Here is a 14,429-nt window from a genome sequence, read left to right as displayed (position 1 = left end):
GAGCTCAGAAGGTTTTGTTCTGCCTCCCCCGCTCAGTGATGGTATCGCCCACTCCCAAGAAACGCCGGTACAGCTGAAGCCTCAGCAGTGTGTGGAAAGCAGGTGGAATTAATTAGTCAGGCAGTGTGAAGCTGGACACAGTGAGTGTTTTGACACGAATTATGAACTTGAATAACTATTTATGAGTAGTTCTTCAACATCGTTAAAGTCTAAAATATTACACTTTGTGAAGCGTCTGTAGATAACCATCGTCACTAAAGCAGTTCTGCAACCCGCGGTGTGCTTGTTAGCGTTAGCTTGCTAACAAAAGAGAAGCGCTTACAAGCAAAAATATTCATTACACTATTAGGTTCTAGCATGCCTACGTATGTATTATATTACTTAGCACTAAGAGACTTTGACTGACTATTTTCAAACAGCATTCGATGTGAAATTCTGGGTGTTAGCCGCCGTGACTGGCTAATTTGCTGCTGCTAACGTTAGCATTAACTGTCGTATTTGGTCAAACGTTGAAACCTTAACGTTCAAACAATCCAAATTAAGAAAGCTACGAAAAAATTGGCTCTTTAGATGACGGCGAAGTATTCAGATTTGCCAAAGGCCTCGTTTTAGGTGACATTTTCGGGTCGACGTAAAAAAAAAACCGCGTATTTGTTTTGCTTTTTGAGACGGCTTCACGGTCACAGGTTGGATTTTGAACCTGTCATACTTCGCTCTGGGTAACTCTGGTGATTCTGTCGGTTGGCGTGTGTGAAATCTTTTCCGAACCGACTTCAAGTCTGGACACGGTTCTGGAGGGGGGGAATCGAGCTTGTGACGCAGTTCTTGTTCGCTGTTACTGTGTTTGTGATGACAGATGGTGATGGTACGACCTGAGCCGACCTGCTTCAATGCAGCTTAGAGGCTTTAATGGGCAGAACAGCGAGCAAAGCTTCTGCTGTTTCTAACAAAATCATAATTAGAAGTGAGGAGAGTACATAAATATTATACTCAATTAAGAGTAGAGATACTGCAGCATATTTTACACATGAAAATAAAAAGTAGGAGTGCATGAACTTAAGAGTAAAAGGTTAGTAAGAGTACAAAAGTATTCCTTTTAAAAAGGCTATGTAAGAGTAGAGATACTAATTAGACAAACATATAAAATTTTCTGCAAAATTATGGTTTTGAATGCAAATAATTAGGCCTGAAGCAATGAATTGTGATTGTAAATATATTCTACTCAAGTGCCATACCTGCTTCAAATTCAGTAATTTGAACCTATTCAATTATTAATCAGTTAATTAAAACAATAATCAACAGATTAGTCCTATGCTATTGATGTAAAGTTAAGCTTTACATCAATAAAGCTTAACTTTACAACATGTGATGTACTGTAAAAATCACATGTTGATGTTTACAGTATTTTTCTTTTTAGCTGCAGATTCAGCCTTTGCTACAAATAACAAAGGCATCCACCATCCACTTAAGGAATGCAATGTTATTGCATAATAGACATTCAAATATTTTCATATTGAAAATATATATTTTTATCTTAATTTTTAATGAATTTGTAATATTGAATAATAGGGAAGCTCCAATCAGGTATTCTGATCATCCAATGAGGCAGATCACTGCTAATTTTTTGCTTCAGGTGTAAATGATACTATGTTATCTGGCAAAATGGAAAAATTATCTGGCAATAAATTGACCTAATTTAGACATAAAACATGCGAAATACGTGGAGGCAAAATGCAGCAGCTATTCAGTCAAAAGGACGAGTAAAATATTTAACAGTATTCTCTCAGTACTGTAAATGAGAGAATACTGATCAGTATTGATAATTAAAATTCATAATTTTAATTATCAATTAAAATTTATTGATCATTTTACATGATCAATTAATGTAAAATAAGACAAAAAGGAAAGAGTCATTCAAAGTCAAATGCATGTTGCCTCAAAATAAACAATCCTGTGTTACTAAATCAAAACTTCCTGGGAGCACGGCTAGCTGATTAACGCTGGCTCTGATTGGCTAGCTGATTAACGCTGCCTCTGATTGGCTAGCTGATTAACGCTGGCTCTGATTGGCTAGCTGATTAACGCTGGCTCTGATTGGCTAGCTGATTAACGCTGGCTCTGATTGGCTAGCTGATTAACGCTGGCTCTGATTGGCTAGCTGATTAACGCTGGCTCTGATTGGCTAGCTGATTAACGCTGCCTCTGATTGGCTAGCTGATTAACGCTGCCTCTGATTGGCTAGCTGATTAACGCTGGCTCTGATTGGCTAGCTGATTAACGCTGGCTCTGATTGGCTAGCTGATTAACGCTGGCTCTGATTGGCTAGCTGATTAACGCTGGCTCTGATTGGCCAGCTGATTAAGGCCGGCTGTGATTGGCTAGCTGATTAAGGCCAGATGTGATTGATTGTTTTTGACCAAGCTGAAAATGCCAGGAGGAGGCAGTGGAGATAGATCTTCTGTCTTATGTTAGGTCAGCAAAAGTTTTATATATCTGAATTTTTTTATTTGTTATTTGCAAACCTCTGCACTAAGCAGACCTCGCTGTCTGGTGGAGGTTGAGCGGCGTTACGTCTGTGAACCATTACTACCAGTAGTGGTGGTCCAAGAGCAGAACCGGCGACAAAGACTTACTTCATTTTTCCGGGTTATTTGTTCATCTTTGACTGTCGCTAAATCAAATGCAAGCAAATCCCCTCTTTCTGTTTGACTTCGTATATGAATGCATTGAGCAACGTAGCTCAGTGCGTAATGCAGTGGACTCTGAATCAGAAGGCTGCAGGTTTGATTCTGGCTTGAAACGCGTATTAAAATCTGCTGGATCAGGCAAGGAGCCCCTGATAACTGCTTGCAGTTCTAGTTTTATTTTATTTCTTTTGTGTGTTTTAGATGCCAGTAATGTTTTGCCCGTTTGTGTGACAGATCATCGGATCGACTTGTGCGGTCTGGCCGACATCAGTTACATTTCAGAAACGCTGGATAAGCTTGTAAGTCAGTTTTGTTTCTACAAAATTAATTTTAGCCTTTTAATGTATTCATATTCTGAACTTTCAAGGTTTTCACTGTAAATGTATACTTTTTTAACTTCAGAATCTTGTGGATTTGAATGGACAAGGCAGCCAGAAGTTTACGGGTAAGGATGAGATAAGAGATTAGTTGATAATGTATTGATTAATTGATTGCTCATTGAGCTTCATGCTGGTTTTTCAGGAACAGAGGCGATCCTTTAAATATAGAACTGGAATTTTTTTGAGTCGTTGCTCACTCAAAATTATTTACAGAATGAATATAAAAGCATTAACCAACGTAAAAACAAAATATAACATCTTAGGGTCTCACTTTTAATTTATTTGAAAATGCACGACTTAAACTTAAGTCAATTTTATATTGCGTTGCAACATAACAATTTGTAAAATCTGCACACATGAAAGTCTTTTTAGGATATTAAGTTTGAAAGCCCTGCAGACTTTTGCTCAAAATATTTGAGATTCACGTTGCATTAGTCAGATTTTTGCCATTTTCTGGAGCAATCATTTAATCGGTTGTTTTTCCAAACTTTCTTTGTTTTGTTCTGTGCAGCCCAGCTAGTAAAGCCCAATAAAGTTTCCATAATGCCAGTGAAGAAGAGGAAACTGCCCGACTCTGAAGATCACGGGCACAAGTGTAAAATTACCAGGTAAGATTTATTTCCCATAATGTCTGAATTTGGAAATCTTTTTTTTTTTTTTTTGCTGCCATTCTTGGAAATAGTGGTTGAAATTTTCACTGAGATTATCAAATAGAGTTTATCTTAGGAACCAGCATTTAGTTTCATACCTCGCTAATCGTACCGAGCATAGAGAACCAGTATTTAGTTTTATACTTAATATTGGAGCAAAAAAAACTAGTTTACTTAATAATCCAAAATCAAACATGGAAAACCAACATTTAGTTTTATATGAAGCTAAATGCAACAAAACAAGCAAACTTCAGATCCAGAGAAACCCCTATTACTTTATAAACTATGGACTACTTATTCTTATTAAACATGGGGAACCGATATTTTACCAGTTTGTCTTTCTTTTGGTTCTGTTGTTTTGTGTTTCCTTCTAATTCATGTGACGCCCCACTGAACCGCCTTGTTGTTGAAAAAGTGCTAAATAAATAAAATGACCTTTTTAGTGAAGTTTTAATTTGTTTTGGGTGTCGTAGCTTTCCTCGTCCTCAGGCTCGTGCTGTGAAGCCAAGCGGCGCTGAAAGGCAGTTTTCCGGTAAAAAGTGCCTGGCTTGGTTCCACAAGTACGCCGGCCCTGAAAAGATGGTCGGCCCGGAAGCCATGGAGAAGTTCTGTGACGATATCGGAGTGGAACCAGAGAATGTGAGTCCGACTGTCCGACGCGGATCCTGCTCACCCAAAAACATCTGGATCATCTGTGTCTCCGTTCACCTTCCTTCCAGATTATAATGCTAGTTTTGGCGTGGCATCTAGGAGCGTCAAAGATGGGATACTTCACGAAAGACGAGTGGCTGAGTGGGATGACAGTACTACAGTAGGTGCTTTTTGTTTCACCGGTTTGGTTTTGGTCGGCATCTGATAAACGACTCTGCTGCTGCTGCCGCTTTGCGTTTCAGATGCGACTGCACTGAGAGGTTGCAAAGCAAACTCGACTACATGCGCAACGAGCTCAACGACGCCACAGCTTTCAAAAATATCTACAGATACGCTTTTGACTTCGCCAGAGTAAGTCTTTGTTAATTATGTCAACTCATTTTATATCCAGCTGATGTCAGTTTGTTGCTATTCTGTAGTTGAACCTGCTAGTGGTTTTATTTCATGATATTTTTTATTTCAGTGAAAACTTACAAAACTTAAGAGTTAAAACGAACAGGTGATTCTTTCAGCACATTTTCATTTGCTTGTCTGAATGCTTTGTTTAAATAAAACCTTTAAGTCTTTACACAATTTTAAAATCAATTTTCTAGATATTAATATCTATCAGACCCAGTATTTAAAAAGTATATGTCAGTATATGTGACAATGAGCCAGATCTATTCAGTCTAGTTCTATGCTTTATTATGTATTGTACATTTTATTTAGGATTTCTAATTTTACTTCCTGAACCACTTGAAAAAGTTTTTTATTTTTTTACCAAGATAGACCAACTATTGTCTTTGTCTGTTTCAGTTTATTTATTTTAAATTGGCTGCTTTACTCCTCATCACAGTGACTGAACAAATTAAGTTTGTTTTTACACATTTGTCTAAGTTAATGAACATATATGGTGAATCTAAATGTGATGTGCAGGTGCAGAGTTATCAAATAAGTTTGTAATTAAGTACATTTATGTCTGTGTTTAAAACAAATAACATTTTTATGTGTTTTTTCTGTATTGGCCTGGTCATTACTGAACTGCAGCTGCTTTTAGTTCACATTTCGTCTGTGAGGGTGAAATGGAGCCGTGTTGCATTTGGATTAAATGGGTTATAACTTCTCTTTTTGTTCACTGATACCCATAAAGATGGGGGAAAAAAACATTTTGTTCTGGAAATGGGACTTTTTTTTCTTAAATGAATTTTTGGTAATTTTAACAAATAATTCAATATTGTTGATTTCACATTTGGGAGCAGAAATTGATAAATATTTCAACTGGCTGCAGTTGATCAATTAATTGCATGATTAATTAAAATGAGCTGAATAATTTAAATTCTGATTTATGTTTTTAAGAGGATAAACTTGCAGTATTATTGTGGAACATCTTACTTGAAAATTGTCTCATTTACCATAAATAATATATTATCACAATATGACAGCCCTGTGAATGTTAGTTTTGTGCTCAGTTTCCTTAAAATGAATCGTCACCTTGTCGCTCCTGTTGGCTCCGGTTAATTGCAACGCAGTTAATCGGGTTTGTCTCTGTTGTTAGGATACGAACCAGAGGAGTTTGGACATGGACACGGCGACATCCATGCTGGCTCTGCTGCTGGGCAGAACCTGGCCTCTCTTTCCCGTCTTCCGCCAGTTCCTGGAGGTAAACCGCCCTCAATCTAAACGCCTGGGCCTCCCAGAACGCCAGTAGTCGGTAGGATGAGTAGTTTATCTTCTCAGAGTGACGAGAGAAAATGTTTCTGCTGGACACTTTGGCTCAACTTTCCTTTGTAAACGTAACTGGACGAGATAAGACATCAGCCTGTCGGATAAATCAGACGTCGTTGAAGATTATTTCAGATGGCGAAGGTTTTAAAAGTTGTTTAGCTTTTGTTTTTAACCTGAACTCTCTATGAAAGTATTTTTCTCAACAATGACGGCTTTTGTTCTCTTCCACAGCAGTCAAAGTACAAAGGCCTGAATAAAGACCAGTGGTACAACGTTCTGGAGTTCAGCAGGACCATCAACACCGACCTCAGTAACTACGACGAAGACGGAGCCTGTGAGTATCTGAAACTCACCTGCAGAGCAGAAAACGGCTCTGAAAGGAGGAAACTACCTATTGAAACATTTTACAAAATAAAAGTATTAATATTTGGCATAGAGAAGCTGAAGCAAATATCAAACACTTTTGTTTTTTAATTATTTAGATTTTATGTTTTATTATTTCTTTATTAAAAAAAATATATATATATAAAGTGTATTTTCTTTTTTCTGTTCTGTTTTGAAACCCAAGAACAAACTGTACCTGTTTGGCAGTGAGACACGAGGAAACTATGCTAAAGATGTGGGATGTTTAATAAAATCACAGGATGACAGAAAAGTGTTAACTTTCTAAATATTTTCAAAACGCTGTACTGCCACCATAAATGGAAAAATTGAGCAGGTTGGAAGCACAGGACTTTTATTCTAGTTCATCAAATCGACGTTGGGAACCTTTTTGGTTTTATTTGGATGTTGAAAACAAAACGCAGTGACTGTGCAGACGTTTGTTTCCTGCAGGGCCCGTGCTGCTCGACGAGTTTGTGGAGTGGCAAAAGGCGCTGCCGGCATCGCAGCGGCCGCCGTGCGTCACCACAAAAAGGGAAGGAGAGCGAAAACTACCTGCAGAGACGACGCAGCTCTGACATGGTATGACCAACGCAAATAAAACCGTACATAACACAGAAACATGGACTGCAGAATCGTCACTGTGGACTCTTTACTCCTCACCTCCAGACATCGTCTGCCACTGATAAACTGCTGCTGGGAATCCTTCCTCTCAGTAGAGGTCACTTTGTTTTCTCAGTGTTGATTTGGAGAAGAACACGTGGAAACAAAACGAGTGGAAGGAGTTGTGAAATTGTTTCGCTTTTCTTGTTTAGATGTTTTCACTGTTATTAAAAATGAGATTAAAATGACAAGATGCTTCTCCCTAAATGTTGAAACATGAAGGTTTATTTCAGCACATTAATCTGAAATACAGCCTGGAAAAGATTCAGCTATAATTTTACATCCTCCAGGTGGACAGGATTTAGTTGGAAAACATTTTAAACAAGAATACTCTGAAGAAATGTAGTTTAGTCTTTGCACTTTAAATTATATCATAATAACTTCATTGTGAACTATAAATATTTTGTTTTACAGCTTTTGGATCAGGGTGTCCAAACTTTTTGCTCTGTGAACAAAAATCAACAAGTTGAAGCTTTTAGTCATGTTTTTTCCCCAGTTAAAAAAAAGCCAGATTTTATTGTAAATATTTAACTTTTGTGATTTTTTTTTTTTTTTTTAGAACAAAACAGAGTTTATTATAGTTTCTGAAAAGGACCTCGGATGTTTGTTGGCTAACAAAAGGGTGTACAATTTTCTAACTTTATGGGGTTTATTTCTTGGTCTAGAAAATGTTTTCATACAAACAAAAACTTTCTTATAAATTCTATTAATTTAATAACTGGATACCCAAGTCCTGAATGTTTGTGGCCTGACTTGCATAGTTATATAAATGACCAGAAACGTTTTAAATTTAATTTAACCATAAAGTGTATAGGGAGTGGAAATGTTTAAAAGCAGGTGTAACTGGTGAAAATATTTACTGTGAGTACTTTGTCAGAAAATTGGACGGTAGTCCCAATAATTATTTTAACAAACCAAAAACTTTCAATATTAAATTTTACTTTTTAAATTGAAATTTTCTCAGTTTCAAAAGTCAATTTCTTTGAGAATATTTTCAAAATTTCTGAACTTGCAGAAATGTACTGGCTTTGTCCTAAATATGATTGATATATGATTGGTGATCATGTTAAAGCAGGTATGTGGACAGACTGGCCGGTTAGTTATAGCAATTATATTGCGCAGGATCTAAATGTCCATTTTCCCATGAACATAAACAAAAACATCAATCTCCATTTCATTCTGTTTTTTCATAAATAATAGTTGTTTGTGGTATTAAACTGACTTGTTTTTGTGAGTGAAAAACAAAAAACATACAAATGAATATATTTTATATATATATTTAATTTTGTGCTCTAGGCCTCAAACGGCACATCGCCTCCATTTTGCCTTATTCCGGAAGTACAATCTATACCATCAGCTAATGTGCGCATGTGCTAATAAAGGAAGGGTAATTTTATTCCCTTTTTCTTTCTGTATGCCATTGTTGTCCAAATAATGTGATAATGATTGAATCAGACCAACACGAGTCCTAAATGTCCATGCGGAAGTGCTGCCTCTCCTCCTCTGGCTCCATCGGCCCCGCTGCGGCCGCCGCCATGATGGCGTTCAGGCGGGTCAGAGAGCGGGAGCGCTGCCTGGGCCTGGGGGCCGCTTCAGGAGCTTCCGGCTCCGGGAGGTGACCGTATCGCTGGCCGTCCTCGTCGTATTGGTACAGGCGGATAACGCGGCTGCGGCGCCGGGCAGAACCGGGCGGCGGGTCTCCTCCTCCGGGCTCAGCTTCCGCTTCCGCTTTGTCGCTCCTCTCCTCGTCTGTTCCTGTGGATTCCTGCTCCAGCTCTTCACTCTCGTCTGTTTCTTGTTTTTCTTCTTCTCTTACCACCTCTTCTTCCTCTCTGTCCTCTCTGTCTTCTGTTTCACTCTCTCCATCCTCTTCATCTTGCTTGACGCTCTCTTCTTCCTCCTCCTTCGCTTCGCCATCCTCTCCGCTTCCGGTTTCCTCCTCCGCCATGTTGGAATCACATCCTTCCAAATAAGCAGTTCTCTCCGGTTCTTCTTCTTCTTTTTCTTCTACTTTGACCCGAAAGCTCCGCTTGGGCTTGGCGGGTGGAGATGGGGTTTCCAGCGCAGTTGGTGTCGCTGCGGTTCTCCAGAATCGAGAGTCATGGGGCGTCGCTCCGGTCCGGAAGGCCTGGTCGTGGTTAGCGGGTGGCAGGGATGTCATGATAACCCGAGAGCCGTCTGGTTCGTCAGCTTGACGTCTTCGCTGCTTTGGACAGAGTGACTTGAAGCACCTGAGTGGAGAAACCCGTGTGAACTGGTGAACATGTTTGATTTAGTAACATTTCCAATTCAGAATGATGCTAAATTATTGAATGGATTGACAAATAAGCTAAAAAATAATAAAATAAAAAACGTATTTATTGTTTTTAAACCATTCGATTGGTGCAACTCTGTTTGGACTGTGGATGCTGACATCTGCTGCATCATGTTAGCATTGAGATGCTACTTTGGCATTCAATAGCTTCGCTGGAAGGCTAACTCCTTTTAGCACAACTTGAACGCAATAATATTTTTTTCCTTTCCAGATGGCTTTTTGAAGCAAACGTTAACAGCCAGTGGGTCAGAAGAATCCATCGCTGCTGTTCTTTCTTTAGCTTTTCCTATGACAGTATACAGATTTCAACTCAACTTCTGTCCTTTAATCAAGTCCTTATTCAGCTGAGATGTATTTTTTCTAGCTTGTGGTCGTCATAATGGTTAAACTTCATCACCCACCTGAGAACAGGAGTCCGTGACAGAGCTCCAGCGCTGAATCCCACCACAAACGTTAGGAGCACCGATGCAGCCACAGCTCCTGCAAAGATCTCATCTGAAATAATGGCTTCCTTCTCGCCTGGAAAAGCTGCGTTCCTCCTGAACCGGCATGCAGCGCAGTCGCCGCCACCGCCGCCCCCTTCCTCAGCTTCAGCCCCCATGTTTTGGTCCACGTGGAGCTCAAAGGGCCACAGCGTGGTTCCCTCCGCGTGCCGCAGGATGCAGTAGTACAGCCCACCATGGTGGATGCTGGAGTTTGGTATAATGAGACTCCCATCCTGGTGCATAAACACTGGGTCCAGTTTGGACTGGGAACCAGAGCTCTGGAGGTCACCGAAGGGTGTGTGCCAGAACTGGACCTCACCTAAAAACACACATGGAAATACACATGAAGAGTCTTAAAAGTTCACATATTCAAATAAAATCTCGATGTGCCATAATGTTGATGATGGGAACAACTGCTGTAGCCCATTATAACTCTGGAGAAATTACCACAAATAATAAAATAAAACTGTTTATATCTAAGAAAAGTAGTTTATTGTAAAACCAAACAACTCAAACCTGGACAGGATTATTCCAACATTTAAAAAGGACATTTGTGATCCTGACTCTTATGTCCTCACATTTTTGTCATGAAAACGTATCATGACAAAAATGTTTCACAGCAATCTTTATAGATAATTATCGATTAGTTTTTTTTTTTGTTTTAATATCTGAAATAGCGCCAGACTGATGACCTGACTCTTCCGGTTTTATCTAGTCTTGCTTTTTTGTTTTTACGATGTTATGAGGCACAGTGGAGAAACCTGAAACTGCTGCTGCGCAAGTTAGCAGGTTGTTGCTAGGTAACCAAAGAATGAGTGTGTTGCTAAGTTTAAAGGTTTGTGAAGTTCACTTTCTTCTTCTGCTACTCTCCAATTCCACTATTCTGCTGTCAACATTTTGTTTTCTGTTATTTTTCTTTCCTTAGAAACTACAGCTGGTCTGTTGTTCTGTCTGGCTGTGATAATTGCTGACAAAAACATTATTATATAACTTTTTGGACACTTAGATAAATGTCCTTGTTTTTTGTAGAAAATGTCTGAAATTAATCTATACATTTCTGAGATTCTTGGTGGAAATTTACTTGCTTTTTTTTCTATTTACAATGGTTTTAATACACCATCTTACTGTTCAGATCTTCACCTTCTTTACAATTTCTCTGCAAAAAAGGCAGCAGAGTTATTGATAATCTAACAAATTACATATTTATCTGCATATTTTATGACATTTCTGAGTTAAATAGGAAAAAGCAGCTGAAATATTTTTATTGCTTGATTCTAAATGGCCTTTTTATGCCGGGTGATTCATGGCTCAGAGTTAAACGGCTCGGTAATAAACATTCCTCTGGAAAAAATTAAAAAGCCTTCAGAAACCAGTAGAAACATTTAACACCACTTTACGAGAGTCTTCTTCACCTTCATGTTCTCCATCACCGCAGCGTAAAACAATTTCTTCGTCTGGTTGACCTTTGACCCAACAAGTGGAAGCAAAAGTCACCGAAGTGTGGCTCTGTGGGTTTATCGAGGCGACCAGAAGAGCCGTGAAAATCAACCACATCGTTCAGACCTGCGGGGTAAAACAGACACTTTCATTTATCGCTTCGTTATTGACTCCAGATCCGAACAGAGAAACAAAATCTTAAAAATTAACAGGTTAAATGCAGAATATGTTACTCAGGTTGGTTTTACCTGCTTCTGGTTCTTCTGCTTCTGCCTTCAGTTAGAACAAAAAGTCATTATCAGAAGTTCAAAGTAAAGTTTAGACCAGAATGATGAGTTTGAATTTAGCATCATGTGGCTCCGTGAGGAGCTTCACCTCGTTTCTCATTCCTCTGCGGGCGAAGTCGTGTTTCTGGTGAGGTTTCCTCCAGATGAGAGTAAAGTGCAGCTCCTCACATGATGCTAGGGATGATTTCTCTGAAGATGTTAAAGATTAATAGCATCAGCTGCTGTTTGTTTCTCTGCATCAGCAAAGCGTTTAAACACTGGAAACAATTCACACCCCTTCACTGGTTCCATATTTTATTTAACACCCACTCATAGCACTGAAAATGCAACTTGGTTACTTAATTGATGAATTGATTTTGAAAATAACTACATTGTTCAATGAATTGGAAGACTATTATTATATGACCAATGCAGAATGAAAAGATTTTATGCAACCTAGTAGTAAGAAAATAAAAATAATGAAATAAAAATGTAATTTTGAGAATAAAGTCCTACAAGGAAATTTTGTCTTGTTGTATATTATGTGTAAAGATCAACATTCTTTTCATCTTTTACTCCTAAATGGTTGACCCAAACTAAAACAAGAATTTTATGTTCAAGGATTTTAATATACCTCGTCTGTTTCAACCCATTTAGGGCTTTATCGTACTCGCTCTGATCCATTGTCCTCCAGAGAAATCAACTTCCGGGATACCATCTAAATTTCCCGCGTCATCCGGGTCATGTGTCTGAAACCCAGCGATATATGACCAATATTGCCATTTTATTTATAAAAATGCTGTACAAACGCTTAAATATTGTGATGATTATACATTTGAAAAGAAGGCCAGCTCCAGTTTCCCCTTAATATTAGGTCAGTAGAAACCATCGGTTGGAGGAATTATTTTTATGTGGCTATGTATGTCTGTATATATTTTGTAGTGTAACGTAAATGTATGAAAATCATTTCTCTCGTCTGCTGTTATGAAACTGAAGCACGGAACATTTGTCACCTTTCATAGACTCACTTATTTTCATTGACAGAGAATCAGGGGAGAGCGCGAACGCAGTCCCCCACTACCAGAAATTATGCAGTCGAGATTCCCACATTTGGGGAATTCGCAGGGGTCAGCACAACCGGAGTGCAATGGCTGAGCCTCACCCTGGGTGAACCACCTTCATGATCATGGTATCTCCCCTGCCAGGTAAGTATGAGTTGCTTCTCTCGCTCCCTGGGATGTCTTTCGCTGACATACCCACATGACTCACGGTGCCAACACAGAAAATAAATAAAACTAGAATCGGTAGGCTGCCGTCCTACATTAGCTAAATAATACGGACAAAACTGGGTTTTAGGAAAAAAAAAGAGAAACAGAAAAATGTTTATACGCAACGTTTGATTTATTACCCACAATGCAACGCTGCGTTACCCTAGCCAACATAAAAAATTGCAACTTTTTCTGTTTCCAATGTGATACAAAACATTAAATACAAAATATGTGAATTAAAATAAACTAATCTCGTCGAATGTATTTCTTACCGTTACGTTACAGAGCACAATGTAAAACATCTACAAGCTTTTTAGACAGCGGGAGCGCTACTTCGTGTTTGCTTCCAGATTTATGTTTTGCTGCCACCTGCTGGCAAATAGAACTGAAAACAACCTAACTTATTTGGTGCACAAAACTTTAATACAAATAGATGGGACGAATAACAATCAGAAGGAAACAGGACTGCACACACTGTTTCCTTCCTAAAACGGTCATTTTTACCAAAAGTGATTTTTGTTGTTTTAAAAATCACTTTTGGTAAAAAAATTGCACAAGTTATCATTTAAGAACCTCACAATATAAAGACTGAATATAGACACAAAGAAGAGTCCACCATCAAAACTGTCAGCAGAGGGCGCTATTATCTCGTTAAAATAATTAACTTTTAATTCTCTTAATAATTGGCGCCGTCCACAGTGGCTCTTAATAACAAAAGGAATCAAGAGCCAAAAGGTATCTATTAAATAACAATGGGTTTCATCAGTATTATCACTAAATAACTGCAATCATTTTCTACACTTGAACAACACGAGAAGTAACAGTAATACTGTTTTTGGTTTTATTTTTTGCTGGAAGACATGTGGTGTGTTTACATCACTTTCCTCAAATATTAACACAGAACAACTTTTATGTTTTGGATTTAAAAACTTAGGAACAAAAATGAAAAGGTAATGCTTTAATAATAAACATTTTTCTTGATATATATATCAAAACGTAATAAATCTGCAGCTCCAGGAAACTTTTATTTAGCTCAGCAGAGGGAAAAATTGCTCTTTGAATTACTTTAGATCTCTAAACTGTTTGCCACAATCGGCCAAAACTGACTAATTTTAATTACTGACAGCCCAAAAAGTTAATTAAATAAAAAAAAGAGAAAGAATTGGTTTATGAATTTTTTCTCTTTGTTTTAATCTAAAACAAAACATAAAAACTGACATTTTCCAAATTTTTTGGATTATGAATACTTTGTTTTTAATCACTCTTGATTTGTGGTCAGGGGATGACAGAAAACTATTACTTTGAGCACCCGTGCAAGAGACTCTCAGAGGTGGTTAAAAATTTGTTCTAAAACAAGAACAACACTACTTCAACATTTTTATTCAGATAAAAATTAAAAGTATCCATGTGATTATTCAAAGTAAGAAAGTTTAAGCACTGATTAACTAATCAGATTATTTGGTTAATGTTTTAAAATGATTCCATCAAACAGACATAAATAGTAAGAGATAAACATATTCTGGGTTTTGTTTCGTTTCGTCTT

At 38.1% G+C, this 14,429-nt stretch overlaps 2 protein-coding genes and 1 non-coding gene across 7 annotated transcripts; 1 reads left to right on the top strand and 2 right to left on the bottom strand.

Moving 5' to 3' along the window:
- The first annotated feature begins 48 nt into the window (after positions 1-48).
- Positions 49-8,071, top strand: dcun1d5 (DCN1, defective in cullin neddylation 1, domain containing 5 (S. cerevisiae)). 3 transcript variants are annotated; one of them, XM_055028863.1, is made up of 11 exons: positions 49-140; positions 2,922-2,986; positions 3,090-3,132; positions 3,579-3,675; positions 4,191-4,356; positions 4,437-4,528; positions 4,611-4,719; positions 5,903-6,007; positions 6,304-6,406; positions 6,907-7,035; positions 7,123-8,071. In XM_055028863.1, exons 4-10 carry the CDS (start codon positions 3,611-3,613, stop codon positions 7,029-7,031), a joined length of 765 nt encoding a protein of 254 aa, XP_054884838.1. In that variant the 5' UTR covers positions 49-140; positions 2,922-2,986; positions 3,090-3,132; positions 3,579-3,610; the 3' UTR covers positions 7,032-7,035; positions 7,123-8,071. The 3 variants fall into 3 exon arrangements, with proteins under 3 accessions (XP_054884838.1, XP_054884839.1, XP_054884837.1); XM_055028864.1 differs by having other exon boundaries at positions 6,307-6,406; positions 6,907-8,071; XM_055028862.1 differs by having other exon boundaries at positions 6,907-8,071.
- Positions 8,072-8,409: 338 nt separating this feature from the next.
- LOC129359316 (uncharacterized) lies at positions 8,410-13,247 on the bottom strand. Of its 3 annotated transcripts, XM_055028861.1 has the most exons (6): positions 13,159-13,247; positions 11,728-11,828; positions 11,601-11,625; positions 11,328-11,478; positions 9,832-10,234; positions 8,410-9,347 (listed from the first exon to the last, which is right to left on the bottom strand). In XM_055028861.1, the coding sequence occupies exons 4-6, from the start codon at positions 11,467-11,469 to the stop codon at positions 8,585-8,587; spliced, it is 1,308 nt and encodes a 435-aa protein (XP_054884836.1). In that variant the 5' UTR covers positions 11,470-11,478; positions 11,601-11,625; positions 11,728-11,828; positions 13,159-13,247; the 3' UTR covers positions 8,410-8,584. The 3 variants fall into 3 exon arrangements, with proteins under 3 accessions (XP_054884836.1, XP_054884833.1, XP_054884834.1); XM_055028858.1 differs by having other exon boundaries at positions 11,601-11,828; XM_055028859.1 differs by lacking the exon at positions 13,159-13,247 and having other exon boundaries at positions 11,601-12,059.
- LOC129359482 (U1 spliceosomal RNA) lies at positions 12,668-12,831 on the bottom strand. Its single transcript, XR_008605917.1, has one exon. It is a non-coding gene; the product is annotated as a U1 spliceosomal RNA (small nuclear RNA).
- Positions 13,248-14,429: the final 1,182 nt, after the last annotated feature.

Source organism: Poeciliopsis prolifica, unplaced genomic scaffold (assembly GCF_027474105.1).
Source record: "Poeciliopsis prolifica strain line A6 unplaced genomic scaffold, Auburn_PproV2 SCAFFOLD004, whole genome shotgun sequence".
NCBI lineage: Eukaryota > Metazoa > Chordata > Actinopteri > Cyprinodontiformes > Poeciliidae > Poeciliopsis > Poeciliopsis prolifica.
This window is presented reverse-complemented; position numbering and strand designations above follow the sequence as displayed.

Coding starts and splice junctions, on each gene's coding strand:
- LOC129359316 (XM_055028858.1), bottom strand. CDS start 11,469: ATGTGGTTGATTTTCACGGCTCTTCTGGTCGCCTCGATAAACCCACAG. Junction 10,235..11,327: donor CGGTGATGGAGAACATGAAG/GTGAAGAAGACT, acceptor GTGTGTTTTTAG/GTGAGGTCCAGTTCTGGCAC. Junction 9,348..9,831: donor TCACGGACTCCTGTTCTCAG/GTGGGTGATGAA, acceptor TTCTCCACTCAG/GTGCTTCAAGTCACTCTGTC.
- dcun1d5 (XM_055028863.1), top strand. CDS start 3,611: ATGCCAGTGAAGAAGAGGAAACTGCCCGACTCTGAAGATCACGGGCAC. Junction 3,676..4,190: donor CACAAGTGTAAAATTACCAG/GTAAGATTTATT, acceptor TGGGTGTCGTAG/CTTTCCTCGTCCTCAGGCTC. Junction 4,529..4,610: donor AGTGGGATGACAGTACTACA/GTAGGTGCTTTT, acceptor TTTGCGTTTCAG/ATGCGACTGCACTGAGAGGT.